At 52.4% G+C, this 21,717-nt stretch overlaps 1 protein-coding gene across 1 annotated transcript in view; it reads left to right on the top strand.

Moving 5' to 3' along the window:
• The window catches only part of PDGFRB (platelet derived growth factor receptor beta), a 31,653-nt gene extending 13,782 nt beyond the window's left edge, over positions 1-17,871 (top strand). Inside the window, exons 2-23 of the mRNA XM_030504638.1 lie at positions 51-128; positions 1,353-1,649; positions 2,084-2,353; positions 2,636-2,763; positions 3,088-3,262; positions 3,832-4,024; positions 4,224-4,339; positions 4,851-4,977; positions 5,679-5,890; positions 6,623-6,717; positions 6,884-7,016; positions 7,304-7,408; positions 7,499-7,609; positions 7,916-8,069; positions 9,000-9,166; positions 9,429-9,547; positions 10,258-10,380; positions 11,358-11,469; positions 11,756-11,855; positions 11,975-12,080; positions 12,570-12,808; positions 12,932-17,871. Coding sequence (XP_030360498.1) covers positions 68-128; positions 1,353-1,649; positions 2,084-2,353; positions 2,636-2,763; positions 3,088-3,262; positions 3,832-4,024; positions 4,224-4,339; positions 4,851-4,977; positions 5,679-5,890; positions 6,623-6,717; positions 6,884-7,016; positions 7,304-7,408; positions 7,499-7,609; positions 7,916-8,069; positions 9,000-9,166; positions 9,429-9,547; positions 10,258-10,380; positions 11,358-11,469; positions 11,756-11,855; positions 11,975-12,080; positions 12,570-12,808; positions 12,932-13,082 — 3,294 coding nt within the window. The 5' untranslated portion in view covers positions 51-67 and the 3' untranslated portion in view covers positions 13,083-17,871. The remainder of the gene's footprint in view (positions 1-50; positions 129-1,352; positions 1,650-2,083; positions 2,354-2,635; positions 2,764-3,087; positions 3,263-3,831; positions 4,025-4,223; positions 4,340-4,850; positions 4,978-5,678; positions 5,891-6,622; positions 6,718-6,883; positions 7,017-7,303; positions 7,409-7,498; positions 7,610-7,915; positions 8,070-8,999; positions 9,167-9,428; positions 9,548-10,257; positions 10,381-11,357; positions 11,470-11,755; positions 11,856-11,974; positions 12,081-12,569; positions 12,809-12,931) is intronic.
• Positions 17,872-21,717: the final 3,846 nt, after the last annotated feature.

Raw genomic sequence — 21,717 nt, 5'->3', positions numbered from 1 at the left:
GATCCCTCCTCTGCTGCAGTGCTGAGCTCATCCCACTTTGCTCTTGGCAGGATTTGGCCAAAAAGCCATGGTGCCCACCATGGTGTGCCCTTCTCTGAAGACATCTCTGTGGCTTCTCATCCTCACTGGTGAGTGCTGTGGCTGGGGACGGGTGTGCAGGATTGGGCCTTGCATGGGAATGCTGCCCTGGGATGCGCACTCCAGGGCAAGAGGGAGGAAAGGGGCAATGCCATGGGGCAGCACAGGCATGCACAGTGTGCTCCAGGTACATCTGACTGTCTTAATGGCTGGGTCATGGGCTCATCCCTACCCAGTCCTATGGTGGGGTTGATATGAAGTCCCCATCTGCTTCATGCCGATGCACAGTTGGGTGGAAGGAGAAGACCTTTACAGAGGAAGCACTGTCAAGTGCGCTCAGCCCTTAGAAGATGCTTGAGAACCCACGTTAGCTGCACGTTGTGGTCATCCCAACAGCAGGAAGGATTTAGTCAGATCCCATCTATACAATAACCCCCCATAGCAATGCAACAGGGGACCCGGCTGCATCTGGGCTGTTCAGAGCATTGCTGTGTGTCCCTGGGGGCTGTCCCCAGCTGCCCTCCCCACCAGTGGGGACACTGGGGAGGAGCACACATCCCACTGTGACATCTGGGCAAAGGGTGAAGCAAGGAAGCTGGGAGAGACACGGGGAGCCATTCAGGAAGACCTTGCCTGCTCTATTGCTTCCAAAGGATTTCCTGCCAGGTTTTGATGTCATTCCTTTTTCACTTTCTTGTAAACCGACATTGTTTCAGCCTAGACTGTCCTGTCCGACACTATCCCTGTGGAGAGGCAGCCAGCAGAGCAGGGAATTGCCTCGTCTCCTGCTCTCCCCCCTTGCCTGGCTATTCCAAGCCTTTGAAGGTGCATCTGAGACCTACCTTTGCCTTCTGCTTCTCACTGCCTGATGACATGGGCAGCAGCACTGGGTGGCACTGAGGGTGCAGTTACCTCACAGAAAGGTTGAACAGATGCAAGACATACATAGTTAAAGCATAAAAGGAGACATTCTCCACCTAGCATTGCCACAGGCAACATGGCAACTTTGAACATTGTTAAACCCCAGGATGTCTTATTTCCTCTCCAGTGAGGGTTTCAGGAGGTATAGAGAATGAAGGATTACCCACCAAGGTCGAATTTGACAGGACATTCCTGTGGTGGCTACTCCAAGGAGGACAAAACCAGGAAGGTTATTTTTCAGTGTAAAGGCTGACACCAACAAACCAAACACATTGGCATGAGGTTGTGCTCCAGCGTGCTTCCCTTTGGGTTACAGAGGAATCCAATCTGGTCTCATCTCCCTTCTCTCCCAGGTCTGCTGGAGGTAACATCTGGGGCTAGTGAGCTGCACATTGAACCTGGAGACAGCGAGCTTGTCCTCAGCCTCCACAGCACCTTCTCCTTGTTGTGCTATGGGGATGGAGCACTGGTCTGGGAACGGGAGGGTCAGCCCCTCGCCGCATCATTGGAGCACAGGGATGGTGTCTTCATCAGCAACCTCACCCTCAGGAACGTGACGGGCCGTCATACCGGGGAGTACGCGTGTACCTACAGCCCGGAGCAGGCTCCAGAGCCGGCAGAGAGGAAAGCCATCTACATCTACGTTCCAGGTAGGGTACAGCATGGCCTCATCTCTGCATTTCCACAGGCTGTAGCAACTAGGAGAAAGAGGGCTTTGAATTATTCTGTCTCCAGGCACTTGGCCTCCCCAAATCCTTCTTCCCATTGCAGAAGAGCCCTCACGGCAGCCATCTGGCTGTGGCATGTCTCTGGTATGCCAGGTCATGGGAGAGGCCCATGTGTGGTGTGTTGGGACAAGCGGCGGGGGAGGCACTGGTGCCAGGCAGCAGCATCTGAGTCTCACCCTCCCAGGAATGGTTTGGCAAGCCCATGACATGGCAGCTCTGCTTTGCCATGGGGAGTAAAGGAAGAAGCATTCCACTAGTCAGGAAACAGAGCCCTGGGGCAGTCCTGGAGGAGCAAAGAGCAGCCCTGGTTCAGCTTCAAGCTGCTTTCTGTAACCAGCATTCTGTTTCTCCCACAGATCCCTCCCTAGTCTTCCTTCCCACTATGACCTCTGAAGAGCTCTTCATCTTCATCACGGGCTACACTGAGGCCATCATCCCATGCCGCGTGACAAACCCACAGATGCAAGTGACCCTCTATGAGAAAAAGGTGGAGAACCCCATCCCAGCAGCTTATGACCCACAACAGGGATTCAGAGGCTTCTTTGAGGATAAGACCTACTTCTGCCGGACAATTGTGGATGACCAGGAGGTGGATTCAGACACCTTCTACGTCTACAGGATCCAGGGTGAGCTGCCATTGTCTTGTCCTGTGCACCTGCTGTAGCTGTTCCTTCAGCCCAGTGGCAGTGGACAGCAAAGCTCTCCAAAAGTCTCCTTAGTGATGCCCCTGATCAATCTGATGGCTGGATTTAGTCACTGTCTCCATTAGAGAACGGGTTCTGCTGAAGTGTCAGCTCCATCCCTTAAGGAAGAGACTTTCCAATGGACCAGTCCACCAGGATAAATGGACTTGGTGCGCACTTATCTCTTCCTTCATTATTCATTCCTTTCTTTCACCACCTCCACAGTTTCATCTGTGAACGTCTCCATCAGCGCAGTGCAGACCATAGTGCGCCAGGGAGAAAACGTTACCCTGATGTGCACCGTGAGCGGCAATGAGCTGGTCAACTTCAACTGGGATTATCCCCGCAAGCAGGTTAGTGCTCCAGTCCCACAGGCTGCAGGCAGCAGCTCCAGCCTTCACCCAGATGTCTTATTGCAATAACTCATCAATATCCCAGGTGAAGCTTCGTAGGAAGCTGTGGGATGCTGCTGCCACATAGAGGGGCCTGGTGGGATGACCCTTAGATTATGGCTGTCTCAGCGGCCTCCGATCGGTGCCTGTTCCCTGCCCCTGTGGCAGTAGATTGGGGTCCTCTACCTCCTCCTCATCCCTCCCTGTGAGCCTGGTTTTGCAGCTCCAATGGCAGAACATGACTTCTTGACTTCTCAGACCCTATCTCCTGTCCCCACTGTGCAGGCAGGGAAGACCGTGGAGCCAGTGACCGACTTCCTGCCTGGATCCACCCACGAGATCCGCTCCATCCTCATCATCCAGAACGCGGAGCTGGAGGACAGCGGTACCTATGTCTGCAATGTCTCTGAGGGCTACCATGAGAAAACGGACCGCAAGGACATCACAGTCCATGTGATCGGTGTGTTGATGCCCACAGACCCAAAGCCACCAAACCACATGGGTGTCAAGGCAGGATGTTCCGGCATCACTCTTCTCTCCCCTCCTTGACACTGCCCTAAGAAGCCATGGCAAAAAGCCAACCCTCACCCCGCGTCATCTCTGCCCACTTCTTGGATTCAAAGCATCCCAAATCTCCCACCATGGCTTTTGTGACCCTTTAAGACAGTTGAGGGTATAGGAAAGAGCTCTTCTGCAGTGTGTAGTGCCAGGGCGATATTGGTCATGTTGTCACCTCCCATTTGCATCTGTCCTTATTTCGTGTAACTTGAGGGAACCTGCCCCATCTCCATGAGATAACAGCCTTTTCCCCACATGCCAACTGCCCCATGAGTTGCTCTGCTCCAGTGTGGCTCTGCACCCACACTCCCCTCAGACACAAGCCTGAAGCCTTGAGGGTTGGATCTGGAGCTGCCCCACCACTTCTGTGTGTTCAGAGGGTTTTGTTCCAGATCCATGTTTGTCCAAAGGGCTGGAGAAGGGCTTGTTTCTCTCTCTGACACCCTCCCCATCCCTCTTGCCCCCTCTCAGAGCGTGGCTTTGTGCGCTTCCACACCCGCCTGCCCAGCACCATGTACGCCGAGGTGCACAAGAGCCGCACCATCCAAGTGGAGGTGGAGGCCTACCCACCACCCAGCATTGTGTGGCTGAAGAACAACAAGACATTGACCATGGAGAGCAGCAGCGAGTTCACCATCACCAGCAGGAACCTGTCAGAAACCAGGTGAGGGCATTCCCAGGGTGCAGGGAAGGGTTAATTCACAAAGCAACCTCCAAATTGCTGGTTGGACACAGCTGATGAATGACTTTCTGAGGGTGGATTTTGAACATGCCTCGGATGGGTGGGAGCTGGTTGTCTCTGAGCGTTATCAGCGCTCAGATACCTTCCCACATCCATCATTCTGGGATTGTGTCTCATCCAGGTACGAGACGGGTCTGGTGCTGGTGCGGGTGAAGCAGGAAGAAGGAGGATTTTACACCATCCGGGCTTCCAATGAGGATGATGAGCAGGAGCTGTCCTTCCATCTGCAGATAAATGGTGAGGCTGGGCACGTGGACGTGGGGCTGTGGAGCGTGAGGGAAGCCTCAGCAGATGGCTCCATCTTTTGCTGCAGGACCCTCAGGCTGAAGCCCTTACTCCTCTGATTACAGCTCCAGAGCAGTTTGGGTTATAGGAAGAGCATTCAGGCAAGAGTCATGCTTATTTGGTCTCAGAGCAAGGGGGACAGGGAAGCAGTGCAGACACCAGCAGCTTGGTCTTCATGCTCTGACCCAATGTAGTAGGTGCAGAGATGACTGTGTAGCTCTGATGTCCAGGACTTATCCCTGTGCTCTCCAAGCAAGTTAGATGGGGGCAGATGTCCTCCATACCCCCTCAAACCTTTCTCTTATTGCTGCTAGCTTTCAAAACCCCACACAATCAATGCAATGACTCCTTCCTCACTGTCTCCTCATACCTAGGCCATGTTAGGGACACAGTGGAATCATGTTCCCTTCCATCCTGCAGCCAGAAAGGAGGGTTAATTCCCATCACTGTCTCTCGGTTTCAGTGCCAGCCAAAGTGGTGGATCTCAAGGAGAACAGCAATGCCAGCAGTGGGGAGCAGACCGTGACATGCTCTGCTGAAGGCATGCCCCAGCCGGAGATCAGCTGGTCTACTTGCAGTGACATCAAATGGTAAGTGGAGTGATAGAGCCCATGGGAACAGCTGGACTCTTGCATTTATTACAATAATAGACTATTATTTGTTTATTAATTATTTAGGGCAAAATTTTCACTCTGGTCTCAGAAGAGCTTTTCCAAATGGATTAATTGAAGCATACTTGTGTACAGTAGCAATATGCACACAGTAACATTTAGACACAGGAACCAGAACCAGTAACCCTCCAAGCACTTTTAAGTAAGTAAGTCTCAGAAGCTGGGGGTTTTTTTGGAAGAAATTTATCATTACCACCTTCCAGTACCTAAAGGGGACCTACAGGAAATCTGGAGAGGGACTTTCTGCAAGAGCATGTAGGGATAGGACAAGAGGGAATAGAATTTAGCTGAAAGAGGGGAGATTTAGATTAGATATTAGGAATAAATTCTTCCCCATGAGGGTGCTGAGGTGCTGGCACAGGGTGCCCAGAGAAGCTGTGGCTGCCCCATCCCTGGCAGTGTTCAAGGCCAGGTTGGACACAGGGGCTTGGAGCAACCTGCTCTAGTGGAAGGTGTCCCTGCCCGTGGCAGGGGGTTGGAACTGGATGAGCTTAAAGGTCCCTTCCAATCCAAACCAGCCTGGGATTCCATGATGTTATTGCACTCTGCTGACAACACACCCGGGCATCCCATGGTGGTCCCAGCTGTCCCTCAGACGCCTTTATCCTCCCCTGGACCAGGTGCAGCACCAAGGGGCATCCCACCCGGCTGCTAGGGAACGAGTCGGCAGAGATCGGGCTGCGGACCAACGCCACGTACCACGCGGAGCTGCAGGTCTACCGCGTGAACAGCACCCTGCAGCTGCACAGGGTGGACGAGCCGCTGCTCCTGCGGTGCACCGTGCACAACTTCCTGGGCACCAACTCGCAGGACATCACATTGGTCCCACACGGTGAGGGCTGAGGGAAACGTCTGAGACAGCGTGGGGAGATGGGGTTTTCTCTCTGTGTCTACAGTCGAGGTGCTGGGTACCAGGACAGTCCTCTGGTGACTGCAGTCCTCAGGGACAGGAAACCTGGGTATTTCTGCCCCAAATAAAGCCTTCTTTGGGTTGAGGAGGAAAGGTTACTCCAGGAGGAATCTGGAGCCCCATGGACATCTTCCCACCAATAGCAGGGTCATCCCTCCCAGGGGGCAAGATGAGAATGCCTGAACAGGTCCCTGGTGCCTTGTTATTAACCCGAGGGTCACTAGATGGTGCCACGGACTCAAACATCCATGCACTGAACATCCTAAATATGAGGAAGGATGGTCTAAGCCCAGGCCCGGAGCTGCCATCTCCCCCCGAAGCAACCTGGCCCCTCAAGCTCCTTACCCTCCCATAGCCAAACCTCTCACAAGGCAGCAAGTCCTTCAGCAGACTGTAACCACCCATCACCCCATTATCCCGGGGGCGCAGGGCACAGGTCTGCCCAGCAGGAGAGGACAGGGACTGCCCCCACCCAGAAAAGAGCACAAGGTCGATGTCTGGGGGGGGATGCCTGTAGCAGGAGGGGGACAGTGCTGGAGGAGAGAAGGGGAAGGGTACAAGGACCTCTGTGTGCTGCTGTCCCCTTCTTTCCCTGGGGTACTTGGGCCATGCAGAGGTGGAGGAGTCTGACTGCTGTCCCTGTTATTGTTGTAGCTTTGCCGTTCAAGGTGGTCATCATCTCTGTCATCCTGGCCTTGCTGGTCCTCACCGTCATCTCCCTGATCATCCTGATCGTCCTGTGGCAGAAGGTAAAAGACCGTGGGCTCCAACAGTCTTTGCATAATCCTGGCTAGACAGGGAATGATGCAATGATTGCAAGGACCAAAGACTCCCTAACAAGGCCCATCCACATCGCCCATGCCCTCTCTGACCCTCAGCCTCTCAGATCTCTCTTCCCTTTGCTCCCCTTTCCAGAAACCTCGTTATGAAATCCGCTGGAAGGTGATTGAGTCCGTCAGCTCCGATGGACACGAGTATATCTACGTGGATCCCATGCAGCTCCCTTATGACTCCAGCTGGGAGGTGCCTAGGGACAAGCTGGTGTTAGGTAAAGGTTCTGCAGGTCCCTCTAATGGACCCGTGGGGTCCTGGAAGTCTGGGGGTTTGGGATAGGTTTGGGTTTGTGTTCTCTAAAAGAGACCAACCCAGAAAGGCACGGAGGTCCCTGGAGATATGATGTGGTCCCTATCCCAAACGTCATAGCTCACAACTATCTCCATGCCCACCAGGATGACTGGTGTAGTTTCAGATGGGGGACTTGTCTTTTCCAAGGTCCTCTCCTCACCTCTCCTTGAGGACCATTGCCTACTTCGTCTCCTCACTCTTTCTCTGCAGGACGTACTCTCGGCTCCGGTGCCTTCGGACGTGTGGTGGAGGCAACAGCCCATGGCCTGAGCCATTCGCAGTCCACCATGAAAGTGGCGGTCAAAATGCTCAAGTGTGAGTTGCTCCCACACCATCCCCTTCCCCATCCTAAAGCTGCCAGGCCAAACAGTGCCCATTCACTCCCCTCCTTGCCCTGTCCCACAGCCACCGCCCGAAGCAGCGAGAAGCAAGCCCTCATGTCTGAGCTGAAGATCATGAGCCACCTGGGACCTCACCTCAACATTGTCAATTTGCTGGGGGCCTGCACAAAAGGAGGTACCTGAGAACTGTCCTTGGAGAGAATAATTCCTGTGTTCTGGTTCAGAATGATTCACCTTTCCCTAAGGAAAGCCTAGAGAGGCTCTGAAAACATTACTTTCCAACCTGATTGAAAGAGAAGCCATGTTTCCGTTAACCCCCAAGCACAGATTTCAGTTTCCTAAAATGCTCAGTATCAGAGCATTTTGGTACTTTTTTCCCCTGGCCCTGCCTGGATATCCTGCAAGCCGACAATGTCCCTGTGGGATGATACTCGCTGAGCAGGGTCAAGGCAGGACTGATGAGGGTGCTCTCTCCCACCAGGACCCATCTATATCATCACTGAGTACTGCCGCTATGGGGACCTGGTGGACTACCTGCACCGCAACAAGCACACCTTCCTGCAGTGCTATGGTGAGAAGGCACGGCGAGAGGCAGAGCTGTATGGGAACACCCCCAAGGAGGACCACGTGCAGAGGTACCTGGGAAGCAGCACTCTCCTCCTCCCTGGTGCTTACCCCATCATAGCCCCCATCAATAAGACTGGTATGGCCAGGAAAGATACCTGTTTTTCATCCAGAGCAGTACAATAAAAGCTGGCCCAGCACTGGGACACAGCTGGTTGCTCTATTACCTTGTGAGACCAGCCCATGTGCCAACCAGGCACCTCCAAACAGCTCCTGGCAGACAGGGAGTTAGCAGAGGCAATCTGTGTCCTGGAGGATGAGTTTGCTAGCACACACACCGGTTGCTCCATGCCAGTTGGGAATATTCTCTGGCATCAATAACTTCACTGGCATAACTATGGCTATGCATTAAGCACAGACACAAAGGCTTTCCCAGCATGTCTTTGCCCTTGGAGACCTCAGCTCTGCATTTTCAGGGCAGGTTGCTTTGCTACTGAGTGTAAGGGAGAAGTGCTATAAGGAGTGAAGTTGCACAAGAGGTCCTACAAGGAAAGGGAAATGGTCCTTCATTTGTTTGCCAGCTGTAAGGGATGCAAGCACATCAGCACAGAGAAATGGTCCCATGGGAAGTTAGAAAGCAGCATTTCCTTCCAGCAGGCCAAAACAATAGCAAAATAGAGCAGTGTTAGGACATCAGCACAGCTGCCCCTGCACTTTCTGCTTGAAGGCAGCTGAGATCCTCCTAAGCACAAAGAACAGTCTCCTAAGCCTGTGGGGATGTGCCCCACAGCTCCAGCCATGCAACAGGTTTCCCTTTCCCAGCACATGGAAGGTCTCAAAGGCTGCTTTCCAGATGCAGTTGTTGCTCACTCCCTGCTGTGTGGGGCTTTACAGTGCTGGGGCTGAGGGCTCAGGAATTGTCGTCCCACAGATCCCTGTCCCCATCCCCTGTATCTCCTCCTCTCCTCTGGATCCGAACAGCCTCTTTGCTTTCCCCACAGTCACCTCTCCTTGTCTGTGGAGAGCGATGGGGGCTACATGGACATGAGCAAGGATGACTCCCTGGATTATGTGCCCATGTCCGACATGAAGGGTGAAGTCAAGTACGCTGACATCGAGTCCTCTAACTACGGCACCCCGTACGAGCTGGACAGCTATTCCCCATCAGGTAACAGCTCAGCCACAGCGGGAGGGAGAGGTGCTTGCACTTTGGGTGCTGGATGCCTTTGTTTGCAGAGATGGATGATCTATATTGGAAAGGTCACCTTTGGGATGAGTCCAGCAGTGGTGGCAGATGCCCTTGCAATGCGACCTCTCATCTCTGTCCCTTTGTTGCTGGAGGCAGAGCAATCCCCAGTGGGTCCTTCCACTGGTGAGCAGCCCATGAGTGTGCTGAGTAATGCCAACATCCATCTCTGCTTGCTCTTCAGCTCCTGAAAGAACAGACCGGGTGACACTGATAAACGAGTCTCCACTCCTCAGCTACATGGACTTGGTGGGATTTAGCTTCCAGGTGGCCAATGGGATGGAGTTCCTGGCTTCCAAAAACGTATGTACGCCGCTGGTCCATAGTGCCTGCAGCAGTGGAGGCCAACAGTGCTCTGCTGTGTGCTGTGGTCATCTTCTGCTCACTGCCCCCGTATCCATGCCAACCTCCTCATGGGAGAAGTGGCTGTGTGACTGAAGAGCTGCTGACCATTTCTCTTTGGAAACACAGGCCTGAGGATCAGCATGACTATATTTGCACATGACAGCTAACCCTGGCTCAGATTGAGCTCCAGACCTCAAATTCCCTGACTCTGAGCTCCTCCCAAGCAATGCACAGCACATCTGTGGTGTTATATCATCCTGTTTACAAGGATGACCAAACTGTGATGACCTCCCTGTGCTACAGCACACGGCACTCCACAACAGAGCTACTACTCACCACATCACCCCTATTAAACCACATGCTCTGAGCTCCCCAAGCCTCATCAGAAGTGCTCATTTAGTGGAAATTAAGCCACCACAGAGGACTAGGCTCTGGGATTTCCTAAGGCCTTAGGATTCCTAAGGTTCTCCTGGCTTAGCCTAGGGCAGGCAGTAATACAGTTGGACTGTGTGAAACATCACACAGGGCAGGAAGGATAGCATCAATGACGTGTGGAGAAAAATTCCTGGCTCTCTGCCTCCAGTCTGATCCCCAAAAGTGCATGGTCAGTGCTTCCTCGGGCTGCCCGTGGGCCCCTTGCAGTGACAGTTCCTGCCTCCACCCTACAGTGTGTACATCGTGACTTGGCTGCCAGGAATGTCCTCATCTGTGAGGGGAAGCTGGTGAAGATCTGTGACTTTGGCCTGGCACGAGACATCATGAGGGATTCCAACTATATCTCCAAAGGCAGCGTGAGTACCAGGAGCTGTGCAAGCCCCTTCTTCCTGGGGCTTTGGGCTGGCACCCACCCCACCGTGCATTGCCTCTCCATCATTGTGCCCAGGGGCAGTGACAGGGCAGGACTCCCAGGAGGTGGTGCCAGCAGCCACCCATCCCGATGTGCTCTGCATGTTGTGGAGTGGAATTGCATGTCAGTATCTCCAGGCCCTTACAGAAGAAGCTGGGCAGCAGCAGTAGAACTGATGATGGTCCCTGTACAGCCCATCACTGGCAGCAGTGCTGCATCCCTTCCCTACACGGCACTGAGTCTGGTCCTGAGCTGCAGGCAGGAAGGGTACAAGGTTAGGCAACCTAACAGCGCTGCAGTGGGTCACTGGCCACTCTGGGAAGAGGTTCACAGACTTCTGCTCTAACCACTAGACCACAGGGAAAGAGGAAGTGTTTTCCTCTAGGCACCTACTTTCCGGAAAGATGTCTCCAATCTTTCAAGGCAGGAGAGGATGAGGCTGTAATTGAGCTTCCCCAGAATATCCCCTGTGACTTCAACAACAGCATGTCCACTTCCAGCCCCAAGATATTTGGGAATGTGCAACCCCATGCAAAGCAGGCCATGTAATTCTCAGAGAAACTGAGGCTGGGGGAGCTGAGAGTGGAGCCAGGCCCCTCCAACCCCAATCTTTATCTACTCCATGAACTTACTTACCTTCTCTTGTGCTTTCTGTGATTTGCATGGGATGGCAGGTAGGCACCCAGTGCCTGGGCAGGGAGAGCCTCCTGCAGAGGGGCTGTGGTTTTCCAATCCAGCCCTGCCATAGAGGCTTTTCCTTCCAAAACAGGAAATGAAACTGGGCCCCTTTGCAATCCTTCCTGGAGATTATTTTGGTATTCGTTGTGCAAGCGAATCCCAGGAACAGCACAGCCAGTGCTGTGCTGAAACAAGTGCTGTAGATGCAGCTGACTCTCTTCTTGTTCCATTTTTTCCTCTTAGACCTTCTTGCCCCTTAAGTGGATGGCTCCCGAGAGCATCTTCAACAACCTCTACACCACCCTGAGTGATGTATGGTCCTTCGGGATTCTCCTCTGGGAGATATTCACGCTAGGTAAGCGCCCTGGAGATCATGGTGGTGTCTGTAGGTCTGATAGCATGTTAGCAGGATCCCCTCCCAGAGACAATAGATTCCCATTTCTAATCCCCAAGTCCCAACTTTACAAGTCAGGGTAGTACTTTATTCCCTGTCTCCTTCTTTCGCATGCTGACGTTGCCATTCGGAAGTGAAATGAAACAGGAAAGGTAAAGATAAAAGGAAAACTTGGTGTGAAATGCATGTTAGCATGGAGTGGTAGGCAATCCACCAGCCTAATCTCCTGCTCTCCTTTTACACCCAGGGGGGACTCCATACCCCGAGCTGCCTATGAACGAACAGTTCTACAATGCCATCAAACGTGGCTATCGGATGTCCAAACCCACCCATGCCTCTGATGAAATGTAAGTGCTGCTCATACATATTTGCCCTGGGCCTGCAATACACAAGCTACAGAAGCATTTCTGCCTCTCCTGTCCCCACCCAATAACTCACCAGAGTGCTCTCTCATCGCTCTTGTTAGCTATGATATCATGCAGAAGTGCTGGGAGGAGAAGTTTGAGATCAGACCATCCTTCTCACAGTTGGTGGTGCTTATGGGAAACCTCTTGGTGGATTGCTACAGAAAGGTATGTTCAAAGGACGCTGTGCCGGAGGGACCGGAGAGGTTCAGTGCTCTGAGGAGGATGCTGCTTTAGTTAGGGCACTCAGTCAGGGTTTGGAGACCAGTGTTTAGTGCTGCTGTGCCAGGGGATTTTGCTGTGAGTAAGTCTGCATTAGCTTGAACAGCCAATGAAGGTGGTTTGGGCATCCTGGGGATACTGCTGAGACAACCAGCATCACCAGACAGGCAGCTGGTGACTCAGTAACTGCAGAAATCAGAACTGGCAGGAGATTAAAATCCTGCCTCCAACTGTTTGGTGTTTTGGAGCTGTGGAGCTGTGCCCCTGATCTCTCCCTTAGGAAACATTCATGATCTGTCTCATGATAGTCAGGGTAGCTGAACCCAGCTAGAACATGCTCAGCCCTCTAGATAAAGCCTAGTAGTCAGGGAAAGCAAATACAACACAAGTGCATCTTCACTCACGAGGCCTTCCTGTTTCACTGGTAACCGGCAGAGGTACCAGCAGGTGGATGAAGAGTTCATGAAGAGTGACCACCCCGCTGTTGTCCGCACAAGACCCATGATCCCCAGGCTGAACAACGCCAGGATCACAGCCAGCTCCCCCCCCGGCAGCATCCTCTACACCTCTGTGCACCAGAACGGAGGCGAGAATGATTATATCATCCCTCTGCCCGACCCCAAACCAGAGGCAATCTGTGATCTTGCTCAGGAGGCCTCCGTCAGCCGAGCCAGGTAAAAACATCGCTTCTGAATGTTGTCCCTTTTCCTGACTGCCCAAATCTGAAAACAGGTTCCTCAAGAGGAAATGAGGATGGACAAGGCACTCATTTCTCTCTCCCTCTTGTTTCCCTCTAGCTCTATGCTGAACGAGGCCAACACATCATCTACAATATCCTGTGACAGCCCTCTGGGCCTCCGGCAGGACGAGGAGCAGGAATCTGACCCACAGCCAGGCTGCCAGGAGCTGACTACAGGGCACCAAGAGGTGGAGGAGAGTTTCCTGTAGTCAGAGCTGGGCTGACTCTGCATCTCCCTATGGAGAGGCCAGCTGAGGGGCTGACCCAGGTGTCACAGACAGCCACGCTCTGCGACTGTACATCAGGTCATCCCTGCCTGTCCTAGAATTCCTTCTTCCCTCCTGCCTCCCAGCGTTGGGTGGGGAATTAAAGACTTTTCCCCATTGCCATCCCTTTTCCCCTTACAAAGAGGTGGCTCAGTGCTAGCAACCTTCCAGATCACTGCCACATCCTCCTCAGTGATGAAACCACTGCAGGAGGGAGACATCTCACAGACCAACATCTTCTTTTCAAGTGGAAGACGTGGGTTGGATCTCCACAAGAGACGCCACTTTCTGCGTTACTAAGATGATACTCCGGCCTCTTCCCCCTCCATGGCGATGAGTTTCGTCTGCTCTGCACCAGCACTTCTCTGATGGTGTCAGCACCAGCCACACTGTGGTTCAGTGAAATGCCACTGGGATGGATGATGTGCCTGGAGCCCATTTCTGGGGTGTAGAGAACCTGTGACACCAACCTTCAGCTGCTGGAGATCGAGAGTGCATTGGGTAGATTCTCCTCCAAGCACAGCCAGGTCCTGGAGAGACCAGCCAGCGTCTCAGAGATACTGAATCACCATCTTCCTTTCTGGACAGCTCTTCTATGGTGGAAAGAGCATCACAAGCACTACAGGTACCCATGACTCTGGGGCACAGCTCTGCACCCATCTAGAAGGGCTGTCACACCCTGAAGCCTTTTGTGCCCTGTATGGAGCACAAAAGCCCCAGGGGCATGCAAGAACTCAGAATGCTCTCACAATGACTCTTCTTGTAGCAAAGAGGGCAGTCTAGTGTTGTTCGTGTTGTCTGTGTGGACACTAAGCTAATTATTCTCTATTGAAGATTTAAAGGGAACAAATATATTAATCCACTAGCCAGGGCCAGTATAAGAAGCAATATGGCTATTCATTAATCTACTGCCACAAAGCCCAGCTCATCCGCTGGGAAATCATATAACCCCGCCAGCTGCAAAATGTTTGTGCCTTATCTTTTGGAAGCAAGGGATCCCTTTTGATAGACTGTTCACTCAAACACCCTTTCTCAGGATGGGAGGTCTTGCTGGTCCCTCCTGAGTCATAGCAAGACTATGGGGAGCAATAAGGATGCCAGAACACCAACCCAGGGATATCTTAGAAAGAGGGAGAGAGATTGTGAAATGTTTGGTCAGAGCTGAACTGTATCTCACACTCTGCCACTTTCTGGGGCCAGGCATAGACATTTGCAGGGCTGTGGATGGCGTGCCATGGGGAACCAAGCAGAGGAAGAGGAATGGGGGAGGATTCCGCCCTCTTGGAAAGTGGTTTGAAGAATAGAAGAGCAGAGACCCTCCTCCTGCTTCTCACCTCCTTCCTCACAGGCAGGCCTGGGACTACTTGTGCTCTCAGCAGGCACTTGAATGAGGAGACTGAAAGCAGGAGGAACACCAGGCTTTTCAAATCAGTTGGAAACAAACCTCTTGCAGAGATGAAAGCTAGTCCCCAAAAAGCGGGCCTGACACCATAGAAACTAGCAGGGTTTTTTCTTGCACGGAGCTCTGTTCGCTGCATGCCCCTCATTCCCATTAACCCCTCCATTGCCCTACTTATGCACCTCTCTGTGCATCCAGAAGCTGCACAGGCAGGTTTACAAATTCAGAAGTTCAGGCAGCATCTTGCTGGGCTTCTGCCACCTCAGAGCCACTGAGATTTCTGTTTTCTTCAACATATGAAATTTCTGCCAGAAATCCCCAGCAAAACAGCTTCTGTTTTAAGTTGTCTATCGTTGCAATGCTGCCATTTGTGCAGCTAAAAGAGGAGTAGGTGTTTTGTGGGCTGATGTCCTTGCTAAAATGTGAACATAAGGAATAGCACTTTTATTGGCAGCCGGTGGAGTGTATTTTCAGCTCATGTGGTCAGATTCCCCACCATCCGTAGGAAACACACTGTGAATAACAACTGTTTTTCCATGCTCTGTTCCTCCTGCTTGTGAGGAAGGAGCCATCTTCTATGGCTACAGCTCATGAAATGATCCTGATCGCAGAGAAGCAGTAACTTATGAGATCCTTAGGATCAGACCACTTTATGTATGCAAGGTGCTTGGTAAGATCCGTGTCACTGCAACTTGAGCCCATAGGATGGCACATCAGATCATCCTAATAGTCCCTGTCTGCACCAGCTCCATTTTTAACTTGTCCTTCTCTATCAAAGGTGACCAGAAGTACCCAGTACTCCAGGTGAGGTCAAATCTAGACCTCACATAGGGCATTAATAGTTCTGGTCTGTACTGGATTTGACTTGCCTGGTGTAGCTGTGGGTAATGTTGGCCTTTTCCCAGCCACAACATACTGGCAGTTTGGAGTCATCCTCTGACCAACCCATGCACCTACATCTTTCGACTCTTCCAGCATTTCTAACCAAGATACTCCCCGCTGTCCCAGACATTGGGTCATCAGCACATTTTGTTAACAGTTATTTTTGGGCTGGACTGACTAATAAAAATATTAAATACTTGTAACATGCAGAGCAACACTAGAGAGCTGCTTTTACTACCTCTGTCCAGCCCAAAGATTTCCCCATCAGCTAACCCTTTCTCATCCTCCCTTTGGCCATTTGCTTATTTACTTCACAAATCCCATACTAAACTCCACCTTGTACAGATTAATTACTAATTAAATTAGTAATTTCCCACTATCAAATAGTTTCCACCATGCTGAAAGAGGAGATCTTTATCTTCTCCCTGCTGGGGGAACTCAGGTATCCTGTCCTATTAGCTGGGCATTAGCTACCCTCGGATGCCTATTGCATTTTGTCTCATTTGTAGATTTATTGCAATGATTCTTTGCATCAAAACCTACCCTGGCTGCTGACATGGTGCTAACCCCACCTCCCTCTTCCTTCTTACAGTAGGTACGCCAGACTCTTTGCAAAATAGTGCAGTTCTCCAGAGAGATAGGACCAAATATTTGCCTTTGGCCAAGTCTTGCACTTTGTGGTACTTCCCTGTCTTTACTCAGCTCTTCCCAATACCACTTAGCGAGGGCATGCACACCGGCTGCAGCGAGCAGATCTCTACCAGGCTGGCAGTAGGCAAAGACAACATCTTTTGCTAAGCATCCCTGCCTGTCTCCTCTAAGAGAGGGTTTGGTAAAGCTGAGGCTTACAGCAGCCCCCAGACAAGCTCCACTCCAGCCCCCTGCTCCCTCTGTCTCTGCTGCCGACATTCCAGCCTGTGCATGGCCCAGAGGGTGAGGGCCAGGAGAAAGGGTTGGCTGTTCTGTGCCCATCAGTTTTGCAGCCATCATTTCCCCAGTGAGGCTCCAAAGGGATTCAATCCCTCCGGGTTTGTAGTTTCAATGATCAGCATTTTTGTTTGGGTGTGTTTTTGTGTTTAGAGGTGGACCCAAACTGAGCCCCCCAAAAAGGGACACATCTTGCCACAGCTTGGGCCCATCTCTCATGCAATATCTTTTATGTGTAGATTGTATTTTACTCTGCAGCTGTTACATCGTTATCAGCACCAGTATATGCATAATCCTACTGCCAGTCACTATTTCGTACATACCTACGTGTATCCCAGAAACTAATGTGACACTTTGGTGTCTCTTTCCACATGTAAGATGCTTCTCAGACTGTGTGCACAGGTTTTAACCCTTTTGTCCCTCTTGGTTTGAGCGTGTTATTATGTTTTTAAGCAAGAGTGTCACGTTTAGTGTTTGTTTGTGTCATGTTAAGAAATGTAGAGCACAGCGGACTTTACTCGTAACTGAATTGTCTCTGTTCACCTGCCAAGGGCACTGTGGTGGAGTCCCACGGGGACCGGAGGCAGAAGGGCAATGCAGATGTGCAGCCAGGAGGAAGTCAGCCAGAAGTGAGAAACGGCTCTTCCCCTTCTTCCCAGTCAGGGCTCTGGGCTGGGGGAGAGGCAGCACCACACATACAGGGTACTGAGGGTTCTGGCTGTGGGGAAGCGCCGGGTCTGCCTGTGTGAAGATGGGCACATCTGGAGAAGGGGATTTCAGAGATGTCTCCTTATGGGGACTTTTTCTAAAATGAGATGTCAGCTAATGTGCTAAGGAGACAAACCCAATCCGGGTTTTGGAGGCAAATTCAACGCACAGGCATGAGAAAAGCCTCCGGTCAGGCTCAGGTCCCAGGATTGGTGTGAGTTCACAATGCAAACCACAGGACCTCCTGCACAGACCAAGGGAGAGACCTTGGCTGCCAAGCCAGCCCTGGGAAGTGCAGGCACGGCCTGACTCTGCTGCCACTTGTGGAACATGAAGGTTGCCCTGGGACATGCCAAGATGGATCCAGTTGGCTTCGGCAAGGGCAGGGGAACTGCTCCAGTGGCACTTTGGAGAGATGACCCTTGCAGGGACGGGAGGAGGCAGGGAGGACAATTCCTGCCGGGAGGCTGCAGTCCATTCCTCCTTCATGGATGGCACCAGAACTACAAATCGTGCCCTCTCCCCCTCCTGCTGTGCTGGCTTGTTGGCATCATGCTGTTACTCTGCAGCATCTCTGGACAGAAGCAGCACTTGCCTCCATGCTGTCTGTCAGAAACCATCCTGAGGGCAAAGACAAAAACAGAATTCAGACTAAGGTACCAAAGAGTTAACATTTTCCTAGGTTTACAGATATATTCGTAGGATTTGTACTATGTCACATCTATAGCCATGAGGTACTATTTTTATGCTGTAAACTTTTACAGATACGTTTTTAAAGAAAGAGTTTAAAAATAAAGGTGTTTTTCTTTTTGCAAAGTTCCATCTCTTCCTTTGTGAGAGCCTGGTTTTGGTTGCTCCCACTGAAATGGGGTTGGAAATACAGCTTAACCATGTGGTGGGTGAAGGCTAAGCATGTTAATACGCTGTGCATGACCCCAACGCTTAGTGAAAGCCAAGCGGGGAGCCAGGCAGAGAGAAGCACAGCAAGGCTACAGCTGAGCCCTGGGACATGGTAAGGAAAAGGGGCTGCAGACAAGGCAGTATCTGCCCCATCTCACTGGTAACTGGCCAGTTTGTGAGTCCTGTTGCACTGGTTGGAGGTGGGTAGAGGGAAGGATACTGGGAGGAGTTTCCATCCCCAATGCCTGAGGTTTGGGCCAGCAGCACCTGGGATCACTGTGCTTCTTGGGATCATTGCTGGATCTGTGCTTACACCAGGGTAGGGATGCAGGAGATGTCAGGCTGAACAGTGCTGGGCTGAAGAAGATGGGAGACAGCACAGTGCTGTTAGTTTTTCCCCATAGTTTAACAGCTCAGGGTGGTGGGAGAGACTGGAGGTAGCAATGGTGCAGGGCACCAGCAGCAGCCACACTGTAGTGCACAAGGCTCCCCATGTCCAGCTTGCCTCCAAGCTGGGCTCTCCCCTGCCTCTGGGGTGAGGAATTCACTGATACCCTTTAAGATGTACTCCCAAAACACTGGATCTCCACACTACCGCCCCTCCCCAGCCCTGTGACAGGCACTCAGGCACCTCCTGAGTCCAGCCCGAAGTTCTCTGCTCTCCCTGGCTCCAATGGAATTGCTCTTACAGAAAATGCCCCCGGGCTGCTGAGTGGAGCTGTTTGCAGCCCTCTCTGAGCCACACATTGGGAGAGCCTGGGGTTGATGTGAAGAGGGGATTTTGAACTGGGGTTCAAATAGATCGATGTTGACTCTGTTTTGAGGCTGCAGGATGCAGCCCAGTGCAAGTCCCTGTTGGCAGCAGTTTTGTCTCTCTCAGCTCCTAGAAATCCCTTGTGCACCCAAAGACCCAAGGCACTGGCTGCACCTCCAAGTCCCAGCAAGGATCCCTTTCCCATGCTTTTCCTGTCTCCGCTCAGTTTGCCAGAGAGGAGGTTTGGAGGCTCTGGACCAGCTCAGGCTGATTCGCCCCAAATACTCTCTGAGTCACCTGGCAAGGCTCAGCCATGACAGGCAGACAGGAGCTGAATCAGCAGGGGAAACAATCACCTTGTCGCCAGAGATGCTGCAGCAAAGCCTGGGGGGAGCAGGGAGGGGGAATTGGGAGACCTCAGCCCTGAACCCAAATGGTTCCCACTGCCTGATCCTTGCCTGACAGGTCTTCTGCTTGTGGAGATGCACTCAGGAGGGTTCATACGGCAGGGAATGAGCAGGCAGACATGGGGACTCCCTGCAAGGCATCTTCACCACCCCAAAAGAAGTCTTGTCTCTGGGGATTAGATAGGCACTTCATGGAATAACTCAAGGAAGCAGAGAAACTGACTGCAGAGACAAACCCTGGCCTGCGGCAGCCAGGGGTTTTGCTGTTTGGGTACCAACAGCTCACTGAGGACATGGGTATTTGCTGCAGGGCAGTTCAGGCAGGCGTGACACCATGGCCAGCTGTACTCAGGGCAGGGGTCCTGTAGGGCTGGAATGGCCTGATCCCACTGGGAAACAAACCTGAGCTCCCAGTGCTCCCAAACAGGGCTTCACAGCCAGCCTGGCACTGAGCAAGTCTCATGCCATCTCCCTCTCCCTCCTGGTCATCAGAGCCTCCATGGACATCCCTGGGCTTCAAGTGACTCAAAGCAAGGCTGCAGTTCCTCTGAGAGCATCCCTGCCCCTTGCTCAGAGCTGCTTGGGCACACGAGCCTCAGCAGTGCTGTGGCTGAGCTGCTGCTTGCAACCACAGGGCTTGGGGTGCATCTGCAGGCAGGAGGAGATGGCCACCAGTAATGGAGGAACCCCAGCAGACAGCTTGTCCCACTCGGCATCTCCAGTGTGCTGGAGGGGACCTCTGTGTACAGGCTGTGACTTGTCACCTGTGGACCACTGTCACCAGAGGTGCTCTGCAAGGGGCCTCCTCAAAGAGAAGAGAGGCCAAGTGATTGTTTCCCTTCTCTGCATTAAACCTGCCTGGTTCAATGCTTGTTCTCACTGGTGAGTCAGTTCTCTCTGAGCTGGCATGTGTTCCTGGAAAAAAAGAAATAAAAAAGAAGAAGGAGGGAAACAAACATCCTTTAAAAAGCCCCTTTGGCTCAAAAGGAGGAAAGAACCATCAGGCAGACATCTCCTGCAGCCCCACCACTCGACAGCCCCCCAGCTCTGGGCAGGAGCCCCCCAGCACACCACACTTTGTGTTCTTCTTCCCCACATCCTGCCAGGAAAAACTGCTGAGAGGAAATCTTCTCTGGCTAAGAGCTGCCTTTCCTCCCCTCTGGACTCGCTCCAGCTCTCCAGCCATCCTTCTGGCCAAAACCAGGAGCTCTCTCCATGTTCGCATGACTCTTAGTCATCTCCAGCACAGTCAGCTGTGCTCTCATCTCTTGGCCCCAAGACCTTGTCTTGCTGGTACCTCTCTAATTGCCCTCTTTGAGAAGCCCATTCCCCTCTAGTTTGTGGAGGCATGAGGGGCACTTCTTTACCTGGCACCTTTGCATTGCAAAAGGTCAAAACAGCCACTTCTGTGCAGTCATTCTGGACAAGCACATCTCTTTCTGCCCATGTTTTACAGCCAGTGTCCCTGTCACATCCCTGCTGATGGGGCTGCAGCTAAGAGGAGCCTTCCATCAGGACCTTCCTCCCTGTGCTTCCCAGCACTGTCAGGTGGTGGCCTTAACTTCCCACCCCAGATCTACCATGAACCATGGTGAATTTCTGCCGCAGTGTGGGGTTATCAAGAGATAGAGCAGAGCGCAAGGAACATGCTGGGTCTGACTTGAGCTGCTAACATCTTGCTGACTTGAGCATCCCCAGGACAACTGTTTTGCTTCAAGCATACTGCTTCGGAAGAGGCTCAGGGAAGGGTTAACAAAGTGCCTCGTTACTACTCACAGGTGCCTGATAGGTTGTTAATTAGAAAGCAGCTTTAAAAAGCCTCCCCACCAGCCAGGCAGTATGATGGGTGGGATGGGCTCCTGGGGAGGGTCAGTCCTTGCTTGAGCCCTGATGGCAACAGGGTTGCTGTGAGCCCCAGGCTTGGAGGTACTGGGAGAGGCGGAGAGCTGGGGTCCTCATGTGAACCCTTCAGCCCTGCTGGGGACAGGGAAGGGTCTGCAGGCTGGACCCAAAGTGTTTCTTGGTTGGGGAGGGTGGTGAAGGCAAGCCTGCAACTGGCTGGGCTTGATCCTTCCTCTGCATGGTGCTAGAGTGGGATTTGGGGGTGATCCTGTGTGGCCATAGGAGCCCTTCTCTGCACCAGGGGTTGTGCTCTTGATCAAACCAAGGTAAGTTACTATCTTCACAGGGAGCTGCTCTAGGCTGAACCATCTCTGTGGGCCTGTTGGGAGGGTGATGGCCATGCTCCTGTCTGGGTCCCCAGGATCTGAAGTCGACAAGATCCACGAGGCCTGAGGTAAAATGGAGTCCCCCCCATCAAGGCAGGTCCCAGACAGGGTTTTGTGTCCTGAGGGAAGAGTATAGAATCCCTGGGGGTTTGGGTGGCAGTATTGGGATTGTCCTGACCCCTGGCATGGTGCTGTGGCCCATGGATAGCAGTCTGGGGCTGAATCCCAATCTGAGGTAGGAGGGTGACCCCAGCAGTGGCAAGGGACCCACAACGGGGTGCGTGCCTGGCCCCACCTCTGCCCAGGGCTTGTCCCCAGTGACGTCCCAAAGCTCTACTTGTTTTGTATTTTTCCCCTCCTGTTTCAAAAACAA

The sequence above is a fragment of the Strigops habroptila genome, chromosome 12 (assembly GCF_004027225.2).
Source record: "Strigops habroptila isolate Jane chromosome 12, bStrHab1.2.pri, whole genome shotgun sequence".
NCBI classification, from domain to species: Eukaryota; Metazoa; Chordata; class Aves; order Psittaciformes; family Psittacidae; genus Strigops; species Strigops habroptila.
The sequence above is the reverse complement of the archived record's forward strand: the minus strand, read 5'-3'. Positions and strand labels throughout refer to the sequence as shown.